This window comes from Papio anubis, chromosome 12 (genome assembly GCF_008728515.1).
Source record: "Papio anubis isolate 15944 chromosome 12, Panubis1.0, whole genome shotgun sequence".
Taxonomy (NCBI): domain Eukaryota; kingdom Metazoa; phylum Chordata; class Mammalia; order Primates; family Cercopithecidae; genus Papio; species Papio anubis.
Window position 1 is genome coordinate 47437388 of NC_044987.1, and position 24788 is coordinate 47462175.

General features: G+C 41.4%; 1 protein-coding gene across 3 annotated transcripts in view; it reads left to right on the top strand.

The window, feature by feature from the left end:
• Nucleotides 1-23726: 23726 nt before the first annotated feature.
• Nucleotides 23727-24788, top strand: part of ME3 (malic enzyme 3) — a 218207-nt gene continuing 217145 nt past the window's right edge. The window contains exons 1-2 of one of the 3 annotated variants that reach the window (XM_009187077.3): nt 23727-24020; nt 24386-24583. In XM_009187077.3, the coding sequence (XP_009185341.2) occupies nt 24401-24583 (183 nt within the window). In that variant the 5' untranslated portion in view covers nt 23727-24020; nt 24386-24400. Of the gene's footprint in view, nt 24021-24385; nt 24584-24788 lie in introns of those variants that run through there. The other 2 variants (XM_017948825.3, XM_017948823.3) reach the window with 2 other exon arrangements.

The window sequence follows — 24788 nt, forward strand, 5'->3', positions numbered from 1 at the left end:
TGACATATTTCTTTTATCATTGAAATAAATTAATGATAAATGGCCATTAGTGTGATTCTCATATCTTCACCCAGAACACTGTGCATGAGTTAAGCAAGTCTTTAGAAAGGTAATATAGTGTAGTAGCTACAAACATAACCTTGAATTATACCTGGGTTCAAATTCTGCCATATATTAGTTGTATTAATTAATACTTCTTAATTGCAAATAATCAACTTTAGCTAGCTTATGCTAAAATGGGGGAAATTATTATAGGACTACCTTGTGGAATTCATGAGTAGAAATACAGCTAGAGCTCAAAAGGGCCATAAATTAGGATCTGCAAGGCTGTCATGACACCTCTCACCCCTGCTTCTCTTTGCAGCTGCTTCACTCTCATATTCTCTGCCTCTGATGCTTCTCCAACCGCATTATCAGAATCTACTTCTCCAAGCCTGTCAAGCCTATATGTTTCAGCCATAAGCAGGGACTTGCAGTGTCTGAATTCCAGCTTCATATTTCTAGGAGAAAAAAATTTGTTTGGCTCAGCTTGGGTGATATATTCATTGCTGGCCCCAATCAATAATGAGGTTTTGTCCAAAAAATCTCTTTCAGAGACCAGCTTTTTTAGATGTGGGGTTAGTTCTTAGGAGACAGAGAAAGAGAGACAGAACTATGCTAGCAAGTATCTTACCTCTCAGAGCCTCCTTTTCTTCATCTGTAAAATGGAGATAACTACCAAACCCGAAGATTATTTTCAGGACTAAATGAGACAATGTATACGAAGTCTAACATAGGACAAGGCACAAAGGATATTTAATAAACAATGAATGAATGGATGTATATAAACTAACAGTGTATCACTCCATTTATCAAAGGCTGCAAGCTCAAGATAAAGTTGGATAAATAGGCAAAGTTCTGATATGAAGGTTACTGGGTTTCAATGTTATGCAACGCATTGCTCATGCTGCAGTCCTGAAAACCTGAGGGTGTTATGCATTAAACAATAAAAATATTAGGAATTTAAACTCTAATATAGATTTGCAGGCTAGCCAGATTCCACATCTGAGCTTTTATACCGGAGTTTATGGAAGTGCAAACACACCTATTATAAAAAAGGAAACTGTTATTGCTAACTCATATGATTTAATATACAATGGGTCAAGCAGAGAGCAGTTTTAGAAAAACAATTCATTCCCAGGCCTCCAGACTGCCACTTAGTTGGAAGTTCCTACTCACGGCACTCTTTACTGCCATGTTTATTACTCTGATTTTCCATGCAAGCAAAATAATTAGAGGCAGAATTCCATCAAACTCTATGATGAACTCCACTTGGCTAAAACGATAGACAGCCTAGGTTTCCCTTCGTAACATCTACCACAATATGAGAGTCTCCTACAGAAAACAAAAAGCAGGAACCTCCAAAGCCATAAAAGTCTTGTTCAGAGATATTTCTGAGTTATCTCTGTAGTATTTTCATATTATCATGGAGTGTCAATATGGAAAATATATTCCTCCCTAAAAACATCTGCTGTGCTTCCCTTCCATGAGAAAGATAACCCTAAAATTCACTTTCTGAAGACACATGAGGATTTGGCAGCCAAGCAAATATCTTTATTGCTATTCCAATCCCAAAGGAACTGGAGCAATTATTCATACTCATCCAACACACTTGCAATCGAAGGCCCCACAGAAGGCCCCTATCACATCAGTAACACAATTGTCGCTATTTGAAATAAATATATAAACGGAGGAGGTGGGGATTACAGAGTTTTTTTTCACTCTTGTTGCCCAAGCTGGAGTGCAATGGTGTAATCTCAGCTCACTGCAACCTCCGCCTCCCGGGTTCAAGGGATTTTCCTGCCTCAGCCTCCTGAGTAGCTGGGATTACAGGCGCCTGCCACCATGCCTGGCTAATTTTTGTATTTTTAGTAAAGACGGGGTTTTGGCATGTTAGCCAGGCTGATGTCGAACTCCTGACCTCAAGTGATCCACCTACCCCCGCCTCCCAAAGTGCTGGGATTACAGGCATCAGCCACGGCGCCTGGTCCAGAGTTGCAAAAAATATATGGAGCCATTTCCCTCTCAAGGGCATGGAGCTTAATTCCTCTCCACTTGAGAATGGGGGGCACTTAGTGACTCATATCCAAAGACTAGCTTATGGAAAGGGAAAAAATAGTAACTTTACAACAGAGAAATGTGGCAGACACCAGCTTAGCCAATGATCAAAGTTAACACCACCCGTGATGAGTAACGATGTCACATACCCTTGTTACGATGGGTTGAGAAGAGTACCTCACCTTGTGTTATTGTTTCCAATAAACTTAGAGTTCATAGTCTAAATATGAGGAGAATATTAGACATACCAAAATTGAGGGACATTCCTCAAAATAGCTGACTAGTACTCTTGAAAACTGTCAATGTCATCAGAAACAAAGAAAGAGAAACTACTACAAGTCAGAGGAGACTAAAGAGACATGATAACAAAATGCAATGTGGTATCGTGGATGGAATCCTTACACAGAAAGAGAATATACTATTGGAAAAACCAGTGACATTTGAATACAGTCTATAGGTGATATTAACATTACAAAAAGTTAGGTGAAGAGTATATGGGAAGTCTCTGTACTAGCTTGTAAATGTAAAATTATTTTAAAAATTTGAATAGGAATACTATTCCTTACAAATAACCGCAATTAAATTTTCTTTCTCAGTTCATTCTTGGCTCAGCGATTTGCTTTTATCATTATGTCTCCCTCCCAACTAAAATATGACCTAGAAATTCTGACTCAAACCTCTGGTATGATCAGAAAGTTGCTAGAACTTGATGGCAGCCCTGAAGCTTGTACCCAAGGGTCTGTTCTTTGAAGTACACAGTAATATTTCAGAGTACCTATATAGACCTTTCCATGAGACTCTAAAACCATCTTTCGTAGAAAACACAAATTCTAGCCTATAGCTAGAAGCAAACATCATGAGCCATCATCCTCCCAGGATCAAAAAGTCAAAGCTATTTTCAACTTCTCACTCTTCTCATTCTCCACATCCTAATGGTCGTCAGGGATTCTCCATCTGAAATGGCTCTTGCAGTGGTCCACACATCTTCAATCCTATTGCCAATGCCATGCACAGGGTCTCGTTGTATCTCTCCCGGGTCAGAGAAGTAGCCCAATCTGTGATTCTCTTTCTACTCCACTGCCACAAACCTTCCCAGGCTTCCCTCTGCATAAAAAGTAAACTTCATACTCTTCAGCTAGGCATTCCAGGTCTTTTGCCATCTGATCCCAGAATATTTTCTCACCTTGTTTCTCTTTACCCTTTATTCAACTCCAGTAGCCTCCTTTCCATTTTCTAAACACTCTTCAATGTTTAGCCTTTATAAATCTGCTTATGCTGAACATTCTAACTGGAATCTCCTATCTTACTTCCCTCTGTTGAAAGTCTCATCCACCTCGACTCAGACTTCAACCTCCCCACAAGACTTCCCATAATTACTTCAGTTAGTAATTTCTTTTCTCACCTCTCCAGATACATATTACCTACTGTGACATGTCAGTTGTTTGAATCAATTGTTAAGCTATTAAAATATTGATATTAAAAGTCATCATGAAAATGAAAATTTCATTATTCATTGGTTGGTAGGTCTCTGTTTAAATAAAATTCTGGATGCCAGTAACAAAATCCTGGTATGCTTCATGGGGGAACATAAGTCAATAAGACTTTGGACTACAACTTCTAAAAGTAAATTGCAAAAAAATAGATTAGTGTTGAATTTGTTATTTGCAACATACAGTAGCTAGAACAATATTCATAATTTAGACAAAAGGACTATAATCTAAGAATCTTCCACTTATGAATGCAAAGAGAGTACAAAAAGTTTTAAAGTCATGCAGTGATTAAAAAGGTATACAACCTGTGGCGGGCGCCTGTAGTCCCAGCTACTCGAGAGGCTGATACAGGAGAATGGCATGAACCCAGGAGGCAGAGCTTGCTGTGAGCTGAAATCACACCACTGCACTGCAGCCTGGGCGAAAGAGTGAGACTCAGTCTAAAAAAAAAAAAAAAAAAAAAAGTCTTCATCCAACTCTTGGTTGAAACTGACAGAAACTCAACTAATATACTTACATGTCCATCGATAGACTTCAGACATGTACTGATATAGGTACCTCAGTGAATATCAACTTTGTATTAGTTCTGTCAAAGAAATGTTGAAAAAGTTCATATATATGAGACATATGAAAACCAAACAACAGTAAGGGGGCAAAATTAACATCAGATGAAGTAGAATTCAGAGCAAAAGGCTTAATTAGAACAGTATTTTTTTTTTATTATTATACTTAAGTTCTAGGGTACATGTGCACAATATGCAGGTTACATATGTATACACGTGCCGTGTTGGTGTGCTGCACCCATTAACTCGTCATTGACATTAGGTGTATCTCCTAATACTATCCCTCCCACCTCCCCCAACCCCACGACAGACCCTGGTGTATGATGTTCCCCTTTCTGTGTCCAAGTGTTCTCATTGTTCAGTTCTCACCTATGAGTGAGAACATGCGGTGTTTGGTTTTCTGTCCTTGCGATAGTTTGCTGAAAATGATGGTTTCTAGCTTCATCCATGTCCCTACAAAGGACATGAACTCATCCTTTTTTATGGCTGCATAGTATTCCATGGTGTATATGTGCCACATTTTCTTAATCCAGTCTATCACTGGTGGTCATTTGGGTTGGTTCCAAGTCTTTGCTATTGTGAATAGTGCCGCAATAAACGTACGTGTGCATGTGTCTGTATAGCAGCGTGATTTATAATCCTTTGGGTATACACTGGGATGGGATGGGATGGCTGGGTCAAATGATATTTCTAGTTCTAGATCTTTGAGGAATCGTCACACTGTCTTCCACAATGGTTGAACTAGTTTACAGTCCCACCAACAGTGTAAAAGTGTTCCTATTTCTCCACATCCTCTCCAGCACCTGTTGGTTCCTGACTTCTTAATGATCACCATTCTAACTGGTGTGAGATGGTATCTCAATATGGTTTTGATTTGCATTTCTCTGATGGCCAGTGATGATGAGCATTTTTCCATGTGTCTGTTGGCTGCATAAATGTCTTCTTTTGAGAAGTGTCTGTTCATATCCTTCGCCCACTTTTTGATGGGATTGTTTGATTTTTTCTTGTAAATTTGTTTCAGTTCTTTGCAGATTCTGGATATTAGCCCTTTGTCAGATAGGTAGATTGCAAAAATTTTCTCCCTTTCTGTAGGTTGCCTCAGAACAGGATATTTTGAATGACAGAAGGAAACTATAACTGCCACAAACCCTTATGTACCAAACAAAACAGGAATCACCTGGATAAGGTAAAGACTCTTAGTAATAAAAGAAGAATTTGATAAAGTCAAAATCAAAACCATATTTGGGTTCTTTCCAATTTTCAGCTATTTTATTCTTTTGAATAAGTCTGTTATGAACATTCAAAGTAAATATATTTGTGGATATATGTTTTTATTTATCAAGAATAAATATCTAGGAGTAGGATTGCTGGATCATACAATACATGTATGTTTAACTATATAAGAAACTGTCAAACTGTTTTCCAAAATGGTTGTACCATTTTGTATTTCCACCAACAATATGTAAGTCTCAATTGTTTCACTTCTTTGCCTATGCTTGGTATTACCAACTGTCTTTATTTCAGCCCTTCTAGTGAGTGCAGTAATAACATGAGCCTTTTCTAAAGACTTAATGAGAGGGTTTTTAAAGCATTAAGTCCAGGATAAGAAATATAAGCACTCAATGAATATTAGCCATTAGAATTATTATATAGCAGAAAAGGGGATAATAGACCTCCAATACAAAGGATATCTATAAATTGTTTAAAAAAGATAACCCAGTATAAATATGGATGATAGAAACAGTTTTTAGAAAAGAAATTATGAATAGACAATACAAATATAAAAAGATTCTCTCTCACTAGTGGTCAGGAAAGTAAAAATTAAGACAATAATGAAGTATTGTTGTTTTTCATTCAATTAACAAAAAGAGTACAACTGATAGCATCAGTGTTTTATGGGTATGGAAAGAGGGACGTTTTTATGTACCATTAGTGAGAATATAAATTGCTGTAATTTTGAGGAAAGCATTTGGGCAGAATCTATAAAAATTTTAAATGTGGATATATTTTAAATCAGCACTTGCATTCCTAGGATTTTTGTCATTCATTAAGAGAAGTATCTCAACGTGATAATGTAGTTAATAATGGAAAGCAATAAAAACACTCCTAGGTACCTATTAATAGTAGAATGGAGGAATAAATTAAATCCGACCTCACTAGGGAATACTATGCATCTATTAAATGAAAATGGAAGATTTACATATATTGTCTGGGGAAAATTTATGTGATATATTGTTAAGCAAGTCACAGAGTAATATAGTATGACCCACAGGCAGGAATGACCTCCATGGGTCCCAAACTCAGATGTGCAAAAATCGTCTTTAATTTTCTATGACTGAATGTAAGTTCTGTCTTTTTTAATGGTTAAAATGATAAATTTTACATTATATAATTTTTTTAAAGTTCTGTCTTGAGTCCCCTTTTGGCCTGATGATAAGAACAGAGTCTTCAGTCGATTCAGAGTAAATTCAGTCAGTGCAGGTTTCCCACCCTCCACTCCTCCTCTTCTTTCTCTATGTTGAGTTTAAGGAGAGACAAGGCCTTGAAGTGTGTGAGGGGCGCAGGCTCAGGGCACGTGGTCCTTGGTCATCCCCTGCTATTGTATCCTTCCCTTTAGATGGCCAGATCTCCGGGTCTGCCAGCAGCTGCTGCCACCTCCACACTGATCCCAGCACAAGGGCAAACATTCTGCTGCTCACTAAGGAACACGGTGGGGAGAGGGGCATAAAGACTGCGTAGGGGTGCTGAAGACCTATTTTCAAAACACCATCTCTTCCAGTCACTATTCTCAATTCCATTTCTGACTATAACACTGAACCCAACCAAACTTCCCACTAAGGAACAACTGTAAGAGCTAGATAAATTTTTAAAAATAAAACACAAATCTGTTTGAAGGCATCTGAGCTCTACACAGGAGCCAGGATTAAGGTCCCAGAGCTGAGGTCCCATAGAGAAGGGAAAGCCTGCGGTGAGCACATTCCACCCTGTGTTTCCTGTGAGGCATTTACTCATTCGAAAGCAGTGAGGTGTGGAAAAAACCAAGCAGAAAAGCAGAAAGCAGCAGCTGAGCAGAGCAGCGACAGTCATTTGCAGATAGCATTTAAAAGGCAGAGTTTAGAGTTACCCAGTGCTAGACACCGAATGCTTGTGTATTCCCAAAATTCATATGTTGAAACCCCAACCCTTAATGTGATGGTATTAGGAGGCAGGGCCTCTGGGAGGTGATTAGGTCATGAAGGGGGAGCCTTCACGAAGGGGCTACTGCCCTCATAAGAAGAGACAGGAGAGAGCTCACTCTTTCCTCGCTCTCTCCTTCTTCACCATGTGATGACACAATGAGAGGGTGGCCCCCATGAGGAAGATGGCCCTTGTCAAGAGCCAAATCATGCTGGCACCCTGATCTCAGACTTCAAGCCTCCAGAACTGTGAGAAATAAATGTTTGTTGCTTAAGCCACTCAGCCTATGATATTCTTGTTATAGCAGGCTGAGCTAAGACACAAAGGCATGTAAATATAGAGACCAAGAACCTTGAGGAAGGAAAGTGCAGTGAAGTGAGACCATGAGTCATCTGCCAGCCCTAAGTGGCCCCGAATGGGAAGCAATGGTTACAAGGCTTAGATGTCTAGATGAGCTTTTCCTTCACACCACGTTTTGAAGATAAAAATCAGAGTTCGGGGCCCTCTGAGGAGGGGGGGCACTAGTAGATATCCCAGGCTCTCAGTTGGGGACCCAAAAAGCTGTACTTTAGACATAAGTAAACTAGAAACAGGGAAGGTCTTTATTTTAAAAATATGAAATTGGGAATTGCTTGTCTTTCTTTCTTTAGACCATTAGTCCAGGAATTTATATGTTTTCTGTTGTGGGTCAAAATTTACTTTGAAAGTATTCTTCAAGCCTATTGTTTAGGCTTTATAGATAAGAACCAATTCTCTTGATTCTCTTTTTGTTTCTGCTGCAGTAACCTTACTCTGTGGATAACCAGTGTCAAAGGTGGGTCTGAACACAGGAAGGGCACCAGATTTAAAGGTGAAAAAATTAATCGCCCAAAAATATAAATCCATGTATGTTATGGAGATAATGTGAGATGATAGGACCCACTCTACAAAACTGTTGGAGGAACAGAGATAACAGTTGTGAAATGTCTCATTCAGTGCCTGGCACACACAGTAGGACTACAATAAGTTATTACTCTTATAATTCTCTCTTTAATGATTGTTTCCATGACACTAAAGATAAGAAGTGTGTTCCTTTCAAACTCAGCCAAGTCAATGTTTGGGAATGCATGACACTAAAGTTCACTCTAAGTTTTTCCTTTGACAGTTACTAGTTGACATTTTAGACAGTCACCTATGAGCAATGTTTCCTGGAACCAGAACCTTTGAAATTACAACAGTGTTGAAAACAGCTAAGATTTGGTAACAGAATCAGGGAGACTTACAATAAAGGTTTCTCATTCTCACCTTGGTCTCTCCAGAACCTGAGCTTTTAGAAGACTTTAGGTTCAAAAGCTTTTTCAGCTTTGCAGAAACTGAAAGCGTGTCACACCAGCTAAAACAAAAGGTCAAATTTCTTTAGGCTGAAATAATATCAACTCTGTGTTAACACTACTTAGCTCATGGTCATTAGTAGCTTTGATTGTTTGTCAATGACATCTTTGAAATTTCGAGGAGACAGTCGGTGGGTGACATAATTTTACAGACTGACATTTGCGGTTTCAGTATTCCAATGGACTATGTCCAGAACAGGCATGACCTTGGACGCAAGTTCAGCACAACAGCTGGAGTTAGGCCACTGACTGCTGACTTAACGTTTCCCTCATTATTATAATTAGTGCCACATCTATGACAGAGACTCATGTGATTATCCAATTCATAATACTAAATAAAAATGACATTATTGATAGTCACACAATAACTGCCCAAACAAAAAGCACTGATCGAATAGATGAAATTTTTCTTAATAAATGTGTTCTTAATTAAGCTGTTACTTGAGTAACATACTTTTTCAAAACGTGGAATTCATAGAAGAGAAAAGAGGGCTTGTTCGGGAGGTCTTGTTTGGGGGTAGGAGGAGGAAGATTTGGGAACTTACTCACTTGAAGTGTAGACCAATACCTTGAGTGATGTGAGAGTTCTGAGAGGAAAGATGTATTAGGCAAAGCTTGCAGGGTAAGGGGGCACATGAACTAGGCCTTAGAGAATGTTAATGGTTTAGACATTGGTGAGTAAAGGGTGCTCCAGGAGAAGGCAACTGCTTAAGCAAAAGCAAGGAGGAGCAAGAGAAAAACCTAGAACAGCAATCCTCAGTGACAAAGTTGGAGAGCACAGCATCAATGCATTCTGGGTGTTCCGCCTCAGAGAAGAGATTCCACGAAACTCAGTTTTCAACATACCTTTTTCTGATGAATCTAAGTTGCAGACATCTTAAAAGATAACTATGAAATTGTTAATGCCAAAGCAAGTAAACGAGCATATTATATTTCTTATTCTGTAACTCCTGCCTATTTCTAAGGCACCTACTACTTTGGGTTGCCAATAAAAGAGTTATACCTATAATAAAACCAATAAAAATAATACGTAACTTGTTTATATGCCATTTATTTGTACACATATTTTACACACACACACACACAAACATACACACACGTCTGTTAGCTTTTCAATACCCTGGCTCCAAAGTAAAATGGTTTATATTTGCCCCAAGAAATAAGCAGTAATCTCATTAGGTTTTATAGATAAGAACCAATTCTCTTGATTCTCTTTTTGTTTCTGCTGCAGTAACCTTACTCTGTAGATAACCAGTGTCAGAGGTGGGTCTGAACACAGGAAGGGCACAAGATTTAAAGGTGAAAAAATTAATCACCCAAAAATATAAATCCATAATAATATAATATAGATAAACTTGAGTTACATATATCCAGTATTGGCTGGGTATGGTGGCTCATGTCTGTGATCTCAGCACTTTGAGAAGCCAAGGTGAGTGGATCACTTAAGGTCAGGAGCTTGAGACCAGTCTGGCCAACATGGCAAAACCTCATCTCTACTAAAAATACAAAAATTAGCTGGTCGTGGTTGTGTGTGTCTGTAATCCCAGCTACTCGCGAGGCTGAGGCAGGAGAATTGCTTGAACCTGGAAGGCAGAGGTTGAAGCGAGCTGACATCACACCACTGCACTCCAGTGCAGTGTCACTCTAGGCAAGAGTGACTGTCTCAATAAACAAATTATATACATATAAAATATATATTATATATATTATATATGATATATGATACATGATATAATATAATATATATTATATAATTAAATTATATTTGTTATAATATATATTATCATAATATAATATTCATTATAGTATATAGTATATATTATATCATATATCATATATATTTATATATTATGATATATGATATAATATATAATATATAAACAAACTATATATATTATATATAATATGATATTATATATATATAATTGAAAGAAACCAAACCTTAATATTGGATATCTGTGTAATCTATACACAGATATATGTATATATACATATATGTATACACACACCTAAGTGTATATATACATATATGTATCTGTGTATATGTATATATACACACACACACACATATATCATCCTAAGCTTTTAAAGTATCCTAAAAACCAACTAACTCCTTGAACCTCTCATATATGTATGCGTGTATATATATATATACACATATACACACATATATATTTCCAGTATTAAGGTTTGTTTCCTTTCATCCTAAGCTTTTAAAGTATCCTAAAAACCAACTAACTCCTTGAACTTCTTAAGAGATCATTGTTGTCCATGGTTTTTCAGCATAGAAAACCCACAGTGCCTTCCATTGCAGCAATCAAAGTTTTAGAGTTAGGAGTCATTATATGCTCATCTTTTCTGCTTTATTAATTTTAGCATTTAGGTATATTTGCCTGTTGGGATTTATCATGTTCTGGCCCTAATGAGCCAGGCAGGATTATGATCAAATCTGCTTTGGGCTTCCCAAGGAACCATGACTGCCTGGAAGAGGCTATGTGGTCCAGGATCCCAGGCACTCTCAGGATATCCAGCGCAGAAGCATCCAAGGGTTTTCGTGTATATACATAATCCACCAATAACAACGGTAAGTCAAGAGGATCCATGCCTGACATGGATTATTGAATGTGATCCAAGCATTAGACACATGCATAGGAAAACTTACTTTAAATCTATGTTTCTTGTACTCAGTAATCCTTTTTAAAGCCCTGGTATTATAACAGAGCATTAATGGAAATAAACCTTAACACCTCCAAGTTAGACAATAGCATTCGCTTTCTTCCTAATGATTAATAAATTGATCCATGCCTGCTGGGGTGACACTTCCACACAATGGGAGAGTCGAACAGGGAATTATAGAACTCTGTCTTTCTAGTTCAGATGTGTCATCTAATTAGATAGCATTTTTTGTTTTGGCTAAAATTCTCACTCAGAAGGATGCTATCTGGTCCATGAGCTACATCTAACTAAGATGCCTGTGCTCAGAGTTCCTTGATCTCTGAACTTCATGTTTTAATATTTACTTCTCTTGTCAGTTCTTCCTTCTACTAAATTATCCCTGCCCTACAACCCCCCTTCCATGATACCTCCAACCATCCTTTAATGCATAGAAAAGAATAGCTTATTTATACCAAAAATCAGATAATAGTGTTATCTGGACAGATGACCCTATTCTCCAGTTAACTCGAGGTTAAATGGATTTTTGAGGGGTTTCACATCTTGTTGAAAATAGATTTATACACTCTTTTATTTTTTCCTTTTAATGATTAAAAGTTATTAAAGTAAAGAGGAATTCTCCCTTTGCAGACCTATAACTACTGTAGGGGCATAAGGGAAAGGAAAGATTGGGTAGAATGCAACCGAGTCCATCCTTACTATGTAGTTTTTTTCTTACTGACTTCTATATTAGCTTATTTTATTAGTGTTTCTCTTTCTCTAAAGAGCCCAATGCTGCAAAAATTACTAAATGAGGGCTTCCCAGTATTGATATTTTGGCTGACTGAATACTGTACCAACTGCCTTTGACCGTGTCCTGTCTCCAAAGCTCCTGGTAATGCAGTCCCAGAAGGCCAGTTTACCAAATGTGTACGATGTAAAACTCGGAGGGACCACCGACACATTGGATTACAAAGTCAATATTATAAAGATTGCAACAAGCTGAAAACATGAGATGAAATAAACAAAATTACAGTTAAAAGAAATAAAAGAACATAGAGGTATTTAGGTTTAAAGTTTTTGTAATCCCAAAAAAAGATTGTCAATTATTCAAATAGACAGCTGCCTCATTAGCTATTCATCTGACCTTTGGGCTTCCATTAATAACTCAATGTAGCCAGCAATGTGACAGAGCTCTTGCAAGTTTGAGGTGATTTGAGGCTGCATTACTGGAATTTTGATGGACTGAGGTAGGTAATAGTTCCACTATACTTTCCTTATCAGTCCACATCTGAAATTGGTGGTCAGGCAGGTGGACAAGAGTATCTGCTATTAAAAGAACCACATTCTTACTCTTCTCACTTCAGTGATTGGCATTTAATACAATTTTATAGTTTAGATTTCCATAGATATTTGTTCCAAACACCTAGTCCTTTCCTAATGTGATGTTCACTGAAAACACATATTAGCATACTTTGCCTCTAAATTGTGCTTTTCTTATGAAAAAAAACACCAGATCTCTCATATTAGAAAAGAATGAGCTATTAACTAATATTAGTGTCACTAGTTTATTGAATATACTGAACTCAATGGAATACAACAGGAAATGTCTGTCTTATCCTTTCCCATCACTGCCTTCAGTTATGCTTGGTCCAGTCTCCCCTTCATGACCATTGAGAAAACCTCAGGCAGATCTCAAAACTTCAAAGTTCATTTTGTAAGTTTAGTGAGGTACAATGTAAAGTTCCAATTTCATTCATTTCAGAGCTTCTTCTCCCAAGCTTGGGCCTGCTTCCCATGGAATGAGGAACCTCCATAGGAGTGAGGGAGGGGCACAGTCTGTGCTTCCTTCCTCTTTCCCCTCATCCTGCTAATTCTGATTCCTGCATGGTTGGAGGAGGAAAGGGGGATGGGAATGTAGGCAGTTGAATTGTAACCTCCAAAAATATCTGTCCACATCCTAATTCCTAGAACTGTGATTGTGAATATATTTGAAAACACAGATCTTTACAGAGGTAATTAAGTTAAAGATCTTGAGTTGAGATTATCCTGGATCATCCAGGAGGGTCCTAAATATAGGGATTTATTATAAGAAACATAGAGAAGAGAAGCACACAGAGAAGAGGAAGAGGCAATGTGACTGTGGAGATCATTTGGATGGGTGCTGCCACAAGCCAACTCATACCTGGAGTCATCAAAAGCTGGAAGAGGCGAGGAACAGATTGTCCCCTAGAGGCCTGAGAGAGAGAGAGAGAGAGAGAGAGAGAGAAACAGTCCGGCTGACACCTTGAATGGCCTCCAGAATTGTGTGAAAATACATTTCTGATGTTTGAAGCCACCAAGTTTCTAATAATTTTTATAGCAGCCCTAGGAAATTAATTTAAGAGGCTAAAGGGCAAAAATCCTTTTCATTTAGATTGTGCTCTTTATAGTTCTCTCATGGCTGCCAATTCCCCGTGGGCAAGTGTCCCAAAGCTGGCTATGTTGTTGGGTGCAAGAGCAGGTTTTCTTGGATGCCCTTGAAGGGGCCTGGCCTAGGTAAAGAGCTCCCCGGATGGCCTCTTGTGACCCTTTGCTCAGGTCTAGCTGGGGTGACAACTTCCTCCCCCAAACAGGCCCCCTCATGGGTACAAGACCCTCAAATGACTCAGCTACTTTCTGTGGTATTCCCTGGCTTTCAAGGATCTCCACTCACCCTAGCCAATGTGAAGAGGAGGTGGTCACTCCACCATGAAACTGCTCTTTCCTCCCATAGTCACTGACTTCTCTAGTCCGCCTTTGCCTACAGAATCCCCTACCTACGGGGCCGTGGTTCAGCCTCTCTCATGAGCTGCCTCATGGCAGTCCACCCTGGTGGCCCTCCCAAATTGGGCAGCTCGCTAAGCCTCAAGCCAGAGACTGAGACACCAGGTGCTCTCTTACAGCAGACCTCATCTCCATGTGTGACCCCCTTGGAGGCTTCATTCTTTGTCTACACACTCTCCTCAGCCGTGGGTACGGCCTTCTACTCATGGGGTGGTGGGGGTGAGAGTTGGAGGATCCCTTTGGCCACCCTTAAAGTACTGGAGGCCATATCTGGTGTCTCCTTGGTTTCTTTATAGAATGTGGGGCACCACCTATTGACCTTAGCTTGGAGCTTAGGCTGAAATCCTGAGATAATAAGAAAAATCCCATTCAATATCCTGTCATACTCTAGAATCTATTAATTGCCATGAACTTTCCCTTTATGATAGCTCTAGTGCTCAGAGTATGGGATGTTTATCAATCATCTCTCACATTTTTTTTATAAAGGAGAAGATGTCTTTTTTAACATGAGGCTTGATAAAAGCTGAAAGATAAGAGGGTAAAAATATGGCTGCCAAGTGCAATCATCCTTTTTTAATGGTTTTCTTCCTGAAAGGAAGGGGTTTTCCCACATTTCATTAGGTATCCCTCCACTGCTGGCTTGCTGAGCCTCCCTGCCTCTGGAAAACCTCTCAGGGAGCAAAGTCGCTATTCTTGGCAGCATCACTGATATATTATAAAACCTAGATCCCTTCCAACTTTAGAATTATGTAATTTCATATACCCTGTAATTAGCAGGAATTTCAGAAAGCTCAAATTCAATACTTCTGATTTGTGAAGAAACTCCATTCCTCTCCTCATCTCTGTCACATACATCTTGTTAAATGAAATGTTTTTAAAGATATGAGGCAGAGTATCTCAGATGGATATCTTCTGAATTTGGATGGATATCTTCTGAATTACATAGCTTCCTCCAGAGGTCCACCATGTGCCTGGAGCAGACAAACATCTTAAATGTGTCAGGGTAGTCAGGGATATCTACGGAGCCATCTGGGTACATCGTTGATTTACAGGGAGCCTTGGAGCCTTTTGAAGAGGAACTTGAGCCTCGTTACAATTGACCGACATGTATGTCTTCCAAACCTGATGGGCCTACAGAAGCTTGAATGCAGAGATGGAGAATATCTCTTCTCCAGAAAAAAACATAGTAAGCAAAAAATGTTTGCAGGATAGGCTAGCATTAGAAGCAGGTCCTGGAGAAAGCAGAAGTTCACAATATGGTATGAAGTTGTCCTGGAATCCACTTTGGTCTGGTCTTTCCCCAGGACCATTGTGTGCTCCCATAAGAAAAAGATATAACAATGGAATCTGTAGAGGCCCATGCCGTTCTGCTGGGGATCTGCCCTCTTCTGAGAGGGCAGTAAATCTAAAGGGACCGTGTTTCAAGGAGTTCTTGACTTTTCTCTCTACCTTACCCTGCAACATCAGGAGAGAAAGAGTGAGAAACCACAGAAATGCAGAGAGAGGTATTATAGAAACAGCAGAATTTCAAGCAGCACCAGCTGGGAAGCAGCTATCCAGAGGGCTGCAGAAGTTACGGTGGCCAGGGCCATAAGTGGGAATCTGAGCTGAGTTCCAGCAGTGCCGGGGGCTGAAAGAGGTGACCACAGCCCCAGTGAGCAAAAGGGGAGCAGAGGAGCTACACCTGTAGCTCACAAAATATATAGAAAACTTGCCTATCTGCTAGGTGGACTCCCAGATATGCACAAAATTGGGGTGAGCTGAGGTCCTGGTATTTGATAGGTAGTAGAGGTAGAACTAATAAAGGCCAGTAGTGCAAGTAAACCTACCTGAAACGTGAGATGAGTGGGGCCTGCAGGACCTTCACCTGGCTTCCATGTTAATAGAGCCTGACATTGTAGCTAAACCTCTGTGTGTGTGTGTCTAAACCACATGCATTGTGATAATTTAAATATAAGGAAACTCTGAATATTCAGCCTCTACCTCTGGGCATTAACCTGCCTTAGAGAGATTTCACATTAAGCCTTTGAAGCCTGGGCCTTTGAAAATTCACTTACATGCATTTTAATCAATGTTTATTCAGCAATTATTACATGTCCGGAACTGTTTTGTGGGAATACAGAAGAGGTATTGCAATAGTAATATTTAATATTTACTAAAGATCTGCTATGTGCCAGGCACTTAATCCTCACAACCACCTTATGAACTAAACACTATTATTGTTATCTTCATTTTATAGATAAGAAAACTAAGCTTCAGAGAAATCAAGTAAATCTCCCAGGATCACACAGCTAGTGAGTGGCAGAGTTGGGATCTAGACCCAGATGTATCTGACTTTAAAGAGAAAGCTCCTAGCTACTATACAAAGAACATAAAATTATTTATTTGTTTGTTTTGAGACAGGGTCTCACTCTGTCACCGCAGGCTTCAGTGTGGTGGTGTGATCTTGGTCCCTGCAACCTCTGTCTCCCAGGCTCAAGGGATCCTCCCACCTCAGCCTCCTGAATAGCTGGGACTGCAGACGTATTTTTTGTAGAGATGGGGTTTTGCCCAGGCTGGTCTCAAACTCCTGAACTCAAGTGATCCACCTGTCTTGGCCTCCCAAAGTGCTGGGATTACAAGTGTGAGCCACCTTGCCTGGCCAGAACATGAAAATTATACTGGAAAAAATCTGAGCCGACAACCTTAAATGGCAACCTTGGTTTATAGCCTTGTGCAAATCAAAGTGTTAAATAACATGCTGCTGGAGCTCAGATCTCAAAATCTGCTTTGCAACAGCAGTGTCAAGCCTGTAAAAAACACAAATAAATTAGTAAATAAAGTGTGTAGCTAATTACAACGCCTGAAAAGCAAAAAGATATCTCTCCACTCCGTATCACCTGTATGCTGCTTAATCAGTCTCCGCTTTTTAGCCTTAGTGAGTCAGTCTTTTAGATTTGATACTAAACCCAAAATTCAAGCTAAGGAGAACTAAACCCACCTGCTCTTAGAAGCACAAGTATCCCTGAAAATAAGGTGCCTCTGGTGAACAATTGGTATGACCTGGAGGGAAAAACATTAGCTTTGTGGTCAAAATCTTTGCTCCGTTCCACAGCTGAGTGAATGCCTGCTCTGTGGGCTGCCTGATGACACAGATAACATCCATTACAATAACAAACTACACAAGCTGAAGCTCAAAACCTGTGAATACGCAAAGGAAACAAACTGCATCTCTTTGGGGGAATCCTCAGTGAATCAGGCCAAGGGATGGGAGGCTAAATGCAGACTGAGAGGGGGAGTCAAGTGGCTAAATCTGTGAGAATGGAAAACAAAAACCAATTGAGGTGATAAAGAGATGAAGAGAACCCGAATGCACTGGAAACAGCCTGTCTTCATCTCACCAATTATACACATAGAAAACACAGTTTGAAAACACTTAAATCAAAAATAAATTCTAGTAAGAACCCCAGGATTCCTCCAGATCACCGATGATTTTTGTCCCACCAAGAAATGACTGTCAACAGGGAAAACTATTAATATTTTTGTTTCCCATTATGGAAGTGTGTCAGGACTATTGCAAAGTTAATTAGGAAACTCAAGGATATGCTCATTACAGCTTAACAAGCTTGGAGCCCATGGAAGAGCTAGTGAAGCTGGTGGCAGGGGTCATCTTGTCCAGGGGATGCTGAATGGGCCAGATGGGCAAATCACACCGTGAACAAAAAGCTCTACCCCTATCCTGCTGGGCCACCGCCCTGACCTTCAAACAAACACTAAGGGCACAAATTTGTTCCCCCTTATCAGCTGCTTAGCTCAGCAGCTGCTGCCATGGCTTTCTGTTTCTGCATCTTGCCTTTTTCTAACAGTTGCCTTTTTGTCTAACTTTTGTGTGAGGCAGGAGGAGGCCAAGGAACCCAGGGCATAATGAAGAAATGGTGCGGTGGCTATCAGAGGACTGAGTTCTTGAATAGAGTGTTTCAAGAGGGACAGAAAATAGATTTTTTAAAATAACTTCTGGGAAATGTGGAGGCCTGGAAAATACACCAAAAGTACTGGTTACTAGTTCTCTCCCTGGTCACTCTGATTGAGGATAATATTTCCTTCTTGGAACTTCTACAACGCAGTAGAAGTGGGGGGCATGTCTAAAATGGATTGTAAATTGTGACTAAAGCAGCCACGAAAATAAGAGCTGGCCAGGCTAGGAACATAAGTGGGCCTTAAGAGTTAGCTTCAGACTAAATGAGAATCAGTCAGGGGGTCTGAGGGGTAATGCAGTCTATTGTATCCTTCTCTCTGGAAGCAATTATGTTTGGTGCAACCACGACTTGAACAGAAGCCTGAACTAGTTTATAAACAAACAATTCAAGGTGATTTTGTGATAACACTCTGCAGGGATAACTGAACCCCGTGGACCACCTCCATTAGGAATGTGGTATATTTAAAAAATATTTTCTTATTAAAATTGGGTATTAAAAATTATAACAATGCAACAGAAGAATAGGGAAATAGAATGTAATGCAACAGAGAAATAAGAAACATGTTTTCTGCTACCCAACAAAATGGCCTTTTTGTTTTTGCTTTTGATATTTTCAGAATGTCGGAGAATTGTTTATTCTTACTTAATAAATAGAAAAACAGAAGACGCCAAAGCATAGGACAGGGAAAGCATGGCAGGGAGGTGGGGAGAGGGTCAAGAAGAGAGAGAGCATCAGTTACCTTGAAAACAACTCCAAAGGAAGAGTCAGAAGGACAGGATGTAGAAGCTTCGCGGCCCCATTGTCTCCTCCATGCCCTTTTCTAACTCAAGCCCCTTCTATGCCACAGTCCTCCCATATTTAGGTAATCAGACTCAATTTAGTAGGCATTGATTGCACACACCCTGTCCTAGGTGTTGGGTAGGATGAAAGGCTGAAGAGTGGTGATGAGGATGATGATTGGAGATCAGACAACCACTGTTCATTGAGTGCTGGCCATGCAGCAGGCCTGAGCAAGCACTTTACAAACACGAGCCCCTGGTGTCCTGGGACTACCATGGCACCTGAGCCCGGGTTTAAATCCCAGCCCACTTCAGGTGAGTTATTTAACTTTCCTGGATTTTGTTTATTTGTAAAATGAGGATAATAATGGTACTGATCTATAACAGATGGGTCCAGTTGAGGAGACAGAACCACACAAAGTGTATCTCAACAAGAGGAAGTTGATATAAAGAACTGGTTTCCCAGGTGCTGGAGGGCTGAAAGAGAAGAAAAGGAGTGCTGAGGCAATCACAGGTGGTAACCTGAGGACGCAGTTTCCATCCCCAGGGCTGGAGGAACAAAGGGAAGTGGTTGGACCATCAGAATCTGGACCTGAAGTGAAAAAGACTTGCTGCTAAGTCTGCAGAAGCCTGGGAAGCCTGTGAAAGGGGGCTGGGGGCTGGAGGCTGGGCCCTATGGCTGATGCCAGGTAAATGACTGTTACTGGGGGGATGCTGCAAGGAGCCAACAGCAAGCCAACAGAAAGGAGAAAATTTCCTCTCTCCCGCACTCAGTCTCCCTCTAGTGCCCCCTATTGGCAGAAATCAACAGGAACCCTGCTGCCAAAGAACTGGTTTGCAGGCCCCAAGCTTCAGCTATAAGCCAGAGTAGAAAAAGGTAGATCTGGAGCTGAGCACAATGGCATAATAACTCATGAGGGTAAATGACTTAGCATTTATAAAGTGCTTAGAACAGTGCCCGGCATGTAGGTGGTAAGTGTGTATTATAATGCATTTTAAATAAATAAATCCTGCAAAAAACAATGTGAGAAGTGATGTTAGGATCTCAGTTTTATCCATGAGGATGGTGAGGCTTAAAGAGGTCACATAAAATGCTCAAAGTCACTCACTGGTGGAGTCCCGACCATCTGGATTTAAAGCTGTTCACCTCTATGAGCCTTTTTGCACAATAGGAGAGATTTTCAAAAGTGCAATAAAAGTAAATAGGAGAGATACAAATAGCAGAGTTTGTGGGCATCTAGGAGGGAGAGTAAGCTGCTGGTTGGGACTCTGGGGAGGCTCGTTGGAGGAGGTAGTGTTTGAGTGGAATTGTAAAGGACAGACAGGGCTTCAACTGGCAGATGCTGGAAGCAGAGGAAACTGCTGAGCAAAGGCCCAGAGTTCAGGACACGTAAGCAGAGTGATGAGTATGCAGACTAGGAAGAAATAAATGATCCCCATAATTCTCCTTTGCTGCAAATAATAATAATAATAATAATAGAGTTGAAGTGTTTACAAATACTACTAGCAGCAACATGAATTTAAAGAGTTATTTGGGGCAATCATGAACATTAAATGTTGTGTAGAATGTTATGAGTAAGTTTGTGAAGCAATGGGATTAACTGACAAATAATGAATTTTATATTCACCTCCTTTTTAAAATCCACGTGTAAGGTCATTATCTGCTTTTAGAAGATAAGAGATCTTGTTTTAAGATAGCTGACTGAGTTAAAAATCTAACTTGAAGCCACTTTGTGCCCTTTTAACAATGTACCAAATTTAGTTTCAATTCCACTTCTTGGAAGGTTATGCACAAATTTGAACCATAATTATATTTAATTCAACAAACTGAGTTAATTCTCAGTGCCAGGCACTTTTCCAGGTACTGGAGCTGCAAAGAATTATAAATGGTGGTTCTAGTCCTCAAGGAATTCACAATCTAGTAGGGAAACAAGTAGATATTTAAATCTGTAATCACAATGGAAAAGCAAAAGTATTAACTATACCTGGAATGTAGAATCATTGGCTGGAGGGGATGGAATGCAATTCCTCCTCTGCCATCCCAAGAAGCATCATTACAACGATGGCAGAAGCCAGTAAATGGGATATGAAGGGACAGAGGCCAAGACAAATTATGGAGACCCATTAGTTCTGTATAGTGCTGGACCAGATTACCAGATCACAAGCCAACTTCCTGGCTGGCTAAGGAAGTCAGAGTTGTATGGAGTTGGAAAAAGTTCTGGAGTGTTTCCATGGTTCTGAACCTGGTCTCTGAAATCCTATATTCAGCCCTAAAAGTAAGGAAGTTGCCACGAAAGCAGAGATGGAAACCACACGTGCCAATAATAACAGCTCACAGTTTCTGAGCACCCACTACGGGCTAAGCACTTCAACAGAAAATGAGCATTATGTTTAGACTTCTAGTTAGTGGTCCCTAGGAACCATTCTCCTCTTCTTCCTTTTAGTAATAGACTCCCCACTGAGCATTAGTAGAGCACATACATGCCTTTCCTACTACAAACAATATTTTCCGGCCCTCCCTGTAGCTTGATGTGAATGTGTGACTTAGTTTTTACCAATGGAATGTGAGTAGAAGAACTATATACAACTTTCATGTCACTTCCATAAAATAGAATTGCTTTGGCCAGGCACGGAGGTTCACGCCTGTAATCCCAGCACTTTGGGAGGCCGAGGCAGGAGGATTGCTTGAGCCCAGGAGTTCAAGACCAGCCTAAATAACACAGTGAGACCCTGTCTCAATTTAAAAAAAAAATAGATTTGCTTTCCCTCTGTTTCCTTGTTCCCCCTTTCCATGGCTGGGATGCTAACCTGATATTAGTGCTGTGTAGATGCAAGCAACACATAAAGAAGAGCCCAGCAGCAAAAGAGAAAACGTGGGTCCCTGGACAACTCTATGAAACTGAGAAGCCACCTCCTCTTGCTACTGCCTTCTGTCACTGTTCCTGGTGGACCTGCCTTGAACCTTTCCTTTCCTGTCACCAAAGAAAACACACACACACACAAAACAGCATTGTAGAATTATGCCTTGGTTAAGAGAATATAGGCCACAGGTGAGGACATGTGAGAGCCTTTTATATGTAAACTGTACAAGCTTTAGTGAATTGATGCTATAAAAATTATATTTGCTTGTTTGGAAACCTTTGTTGTTTACATCCTGGTTTCAGATGACTAAAGTTACCTATAAAATACCCTCCAGGGGAAGGAAAGGTCATTGTATTCAGCAAAGGCCAACTGGTTCAACAATCAGCTTCCAATTATTTGTGTGCACTAGATACCAAAGGTGGGAACACACATGATCTCTGCCCCCCAAAGATGTTATTTGACTGGTGGGAATAAGTGCCAGTATAAAAAGTGTTGAAAGGATTTAGTTAATACTATTGGTTGCACACAATCCCACATCTGACACAAACTGGTTTAAGGCAGAAAAAATCATTTACAAGCTTATGTAAATATACAGTCCAAGAGTAAACCTGACTTCAGGGATGTAAACCCTACTGGATGAGAATCTTCATGGATGGGGCCTGGAAAGCTGTATTTTTGCCCCATCCTTATTTCCTACCAGGTAATTGTAATTCTGTTTTGGAAAGAACTATTTTATGTAGATCATTCAAGTTGAAAATTGGATATTACACAGGGAGGGGAGAGACTGCAGGAGACAATTATTCCTGAAGGGATGAGGGAATCCTGAACTCAAGCAGGAGCAGTCCTTAGCACATTATGTGCCATGATGTCTGCTGGGTACTTACAACGGGGCTAATGCTGGCACGGGGAGCTTTGAAGGGGCATCAGCAGAGCACCGTGCCACCTGTCTTGTCAGTAAGTCTCAGGGTTCACGATCCTTATGAAAGTGGCTGTCACTTCCCTCAGTTCACCCAGTAACTATTTATAGTGCAACTACATACCAGGCAGTGAGCTCGGCAGTGAGGACACACAGGTTCACAGGCAAAGAGCCTCACCTCATGAAGCTTACATTCTAGACAGGAGACAGTCAGTAAACAATCAGAAAAACAAGTGCACTACTGACTGTTAAGTTCTCTAAAGAGAAAAACCCCTTCACTCTGTAGTTCCTAGTGCAGGCTGACATTGGATGGAATAGAGGAAAGGCCTTCGAGTTGACAACTTAGTGGAGAACTGAGAGGTGGGAATGAAGCAGTGGTTCGGAAGGCTGGAGGATGAGCCTTCCAAGGAGAGGCAAGAGCAAGTGCAAAGGCCCTGCAGTGGGAGGGAACCGAGTGGGGTGGAGACACAGGGAGGAGGAAGTATGGCCAGAGATCAGTGAGAAGGAAAGAGTAGAGTAGGGTAAGTTTGAAGAAGTTGGCAGGAGCCAGCTTATGGGAGATCTTGCAGGTCCCGAAAGTTTGGATTTTATTCCACACACAACAAACTGTTTGCTTTAAAAGGAATCTCCTGACTACTGTGTGGAGAAAGTATAAAATTAAGTTTGGGGCTAGATGGACCCCAAGATCCCTGTCTGGCCCCAATAACCCATGGCAAACTCCATGGGGTCCTCAGGAGTCCTCTTAGTAACTGTGGCTCCTATATCAACGATGCTCAATAGAAGTATCTGCAAAAACAGAAATGTTCTGTATCTGCATACAAGTGGCTCTTGAACTTGAAATGTGGCTCGTGTGACTGCAGAACTGGATGTTAAATTTTATTCTATTTAATTTATTTACATTTACATAGCCACACGTGGCGAATGGCTATTATATCATTGTATCGGACAGCACAAGGCAGCTCTGAGCACCGAATGCCTGAGGATTTCGACTCCAAATCCTGAAGGCACGCCCTTCCCCCAATGTTGGGAGAGTTCGAGGGTATGCTGACCCCTAAACGCAAACGCAAATCCCCCTCTGTGCATTTAGTCTTGCCAAGATGGAGAGTCTCAGGCGGGCCTTCTGAGCTGCTGCTTGTCACTGGGGACAACCACGTGCACGCAGTGCTGAGGCGCCCCACGCGCGTCCTCAGGGGAAGCCAGGCACTGAGAACAAAGGTTGTAGGACCGCTCTTTCAGGAACGCACCAGCTCCGCGAGCTCGCGGCAGCCAGCGCGGTCCACCCATTGGCGGGAGAGGACTCAACGCCTGCTCCGCAGCGGGACCGCGTAGACCTCAGCTCCCAGAGCAGCGCAGGTGGGCCAGGGAAGGAGGGAACCCAGGCAAGCCACCACGCGGGATTGAGGGTTCGGGGACCCCTCGCCGCGCAGTCGCCTCTTTTTCACAGGGATGGGGGCGGGGGTGGCGCCGGCTGTCACCCGCACCGGATCTGCTTCCAGGGCTTGGTTTCGCTTTGCTTGGCTCTTGGCTAGGCCTGGCGCACCGCACGGAGCCGACCAGGTGGCAGCCGAGGAGTGGCGGGGGCTGGAGCCTTTAACCCTTTGGGAGCCCCTGCCCTCTCCCAGAAGGGGCGTCCCCGGATCAGGCCCGGTGCCCCGCAGCGCGCGTGGGTCCTGGCTAGCTGGAAGGAGGCCCTGACCTTGCTTTATCTCCCGTGCCAGGTCTGCACAAGGACCATGGGCGCCGCGCTGGGGACAGGCACGCGGCTGGCTCCCTGGCCGGGCCGGGCCTGCGGCGCCCTCCCGCGCTGGGCACCCTCCACGCCCGCCCAAGGCTGCCACTCCAAGCCCGGCCCGGCGCGCCCTGTGCCCCTGAAGAAGCGCGGATACGATGTCACCAGGAACCCTCATCTTAACAAGGTAATGGGCCCGAGGGCAGGACTGCCCGCGTTGCGGTCCCGTGGCTGCCGGAAAATTGCGCCCCGCCCCCTGGACCTGGAAAGGATCCTCCCGGGAGCCCTTCCAGCGGTTTTTCTGTTTTTGCCTTGCAGGGGCTTGTTGTGACTTGGTTTGGCTTTCTTGTCCCTCCTCTCCCTTTTATGCGCGGAGAGAGGCGACCAGTAAT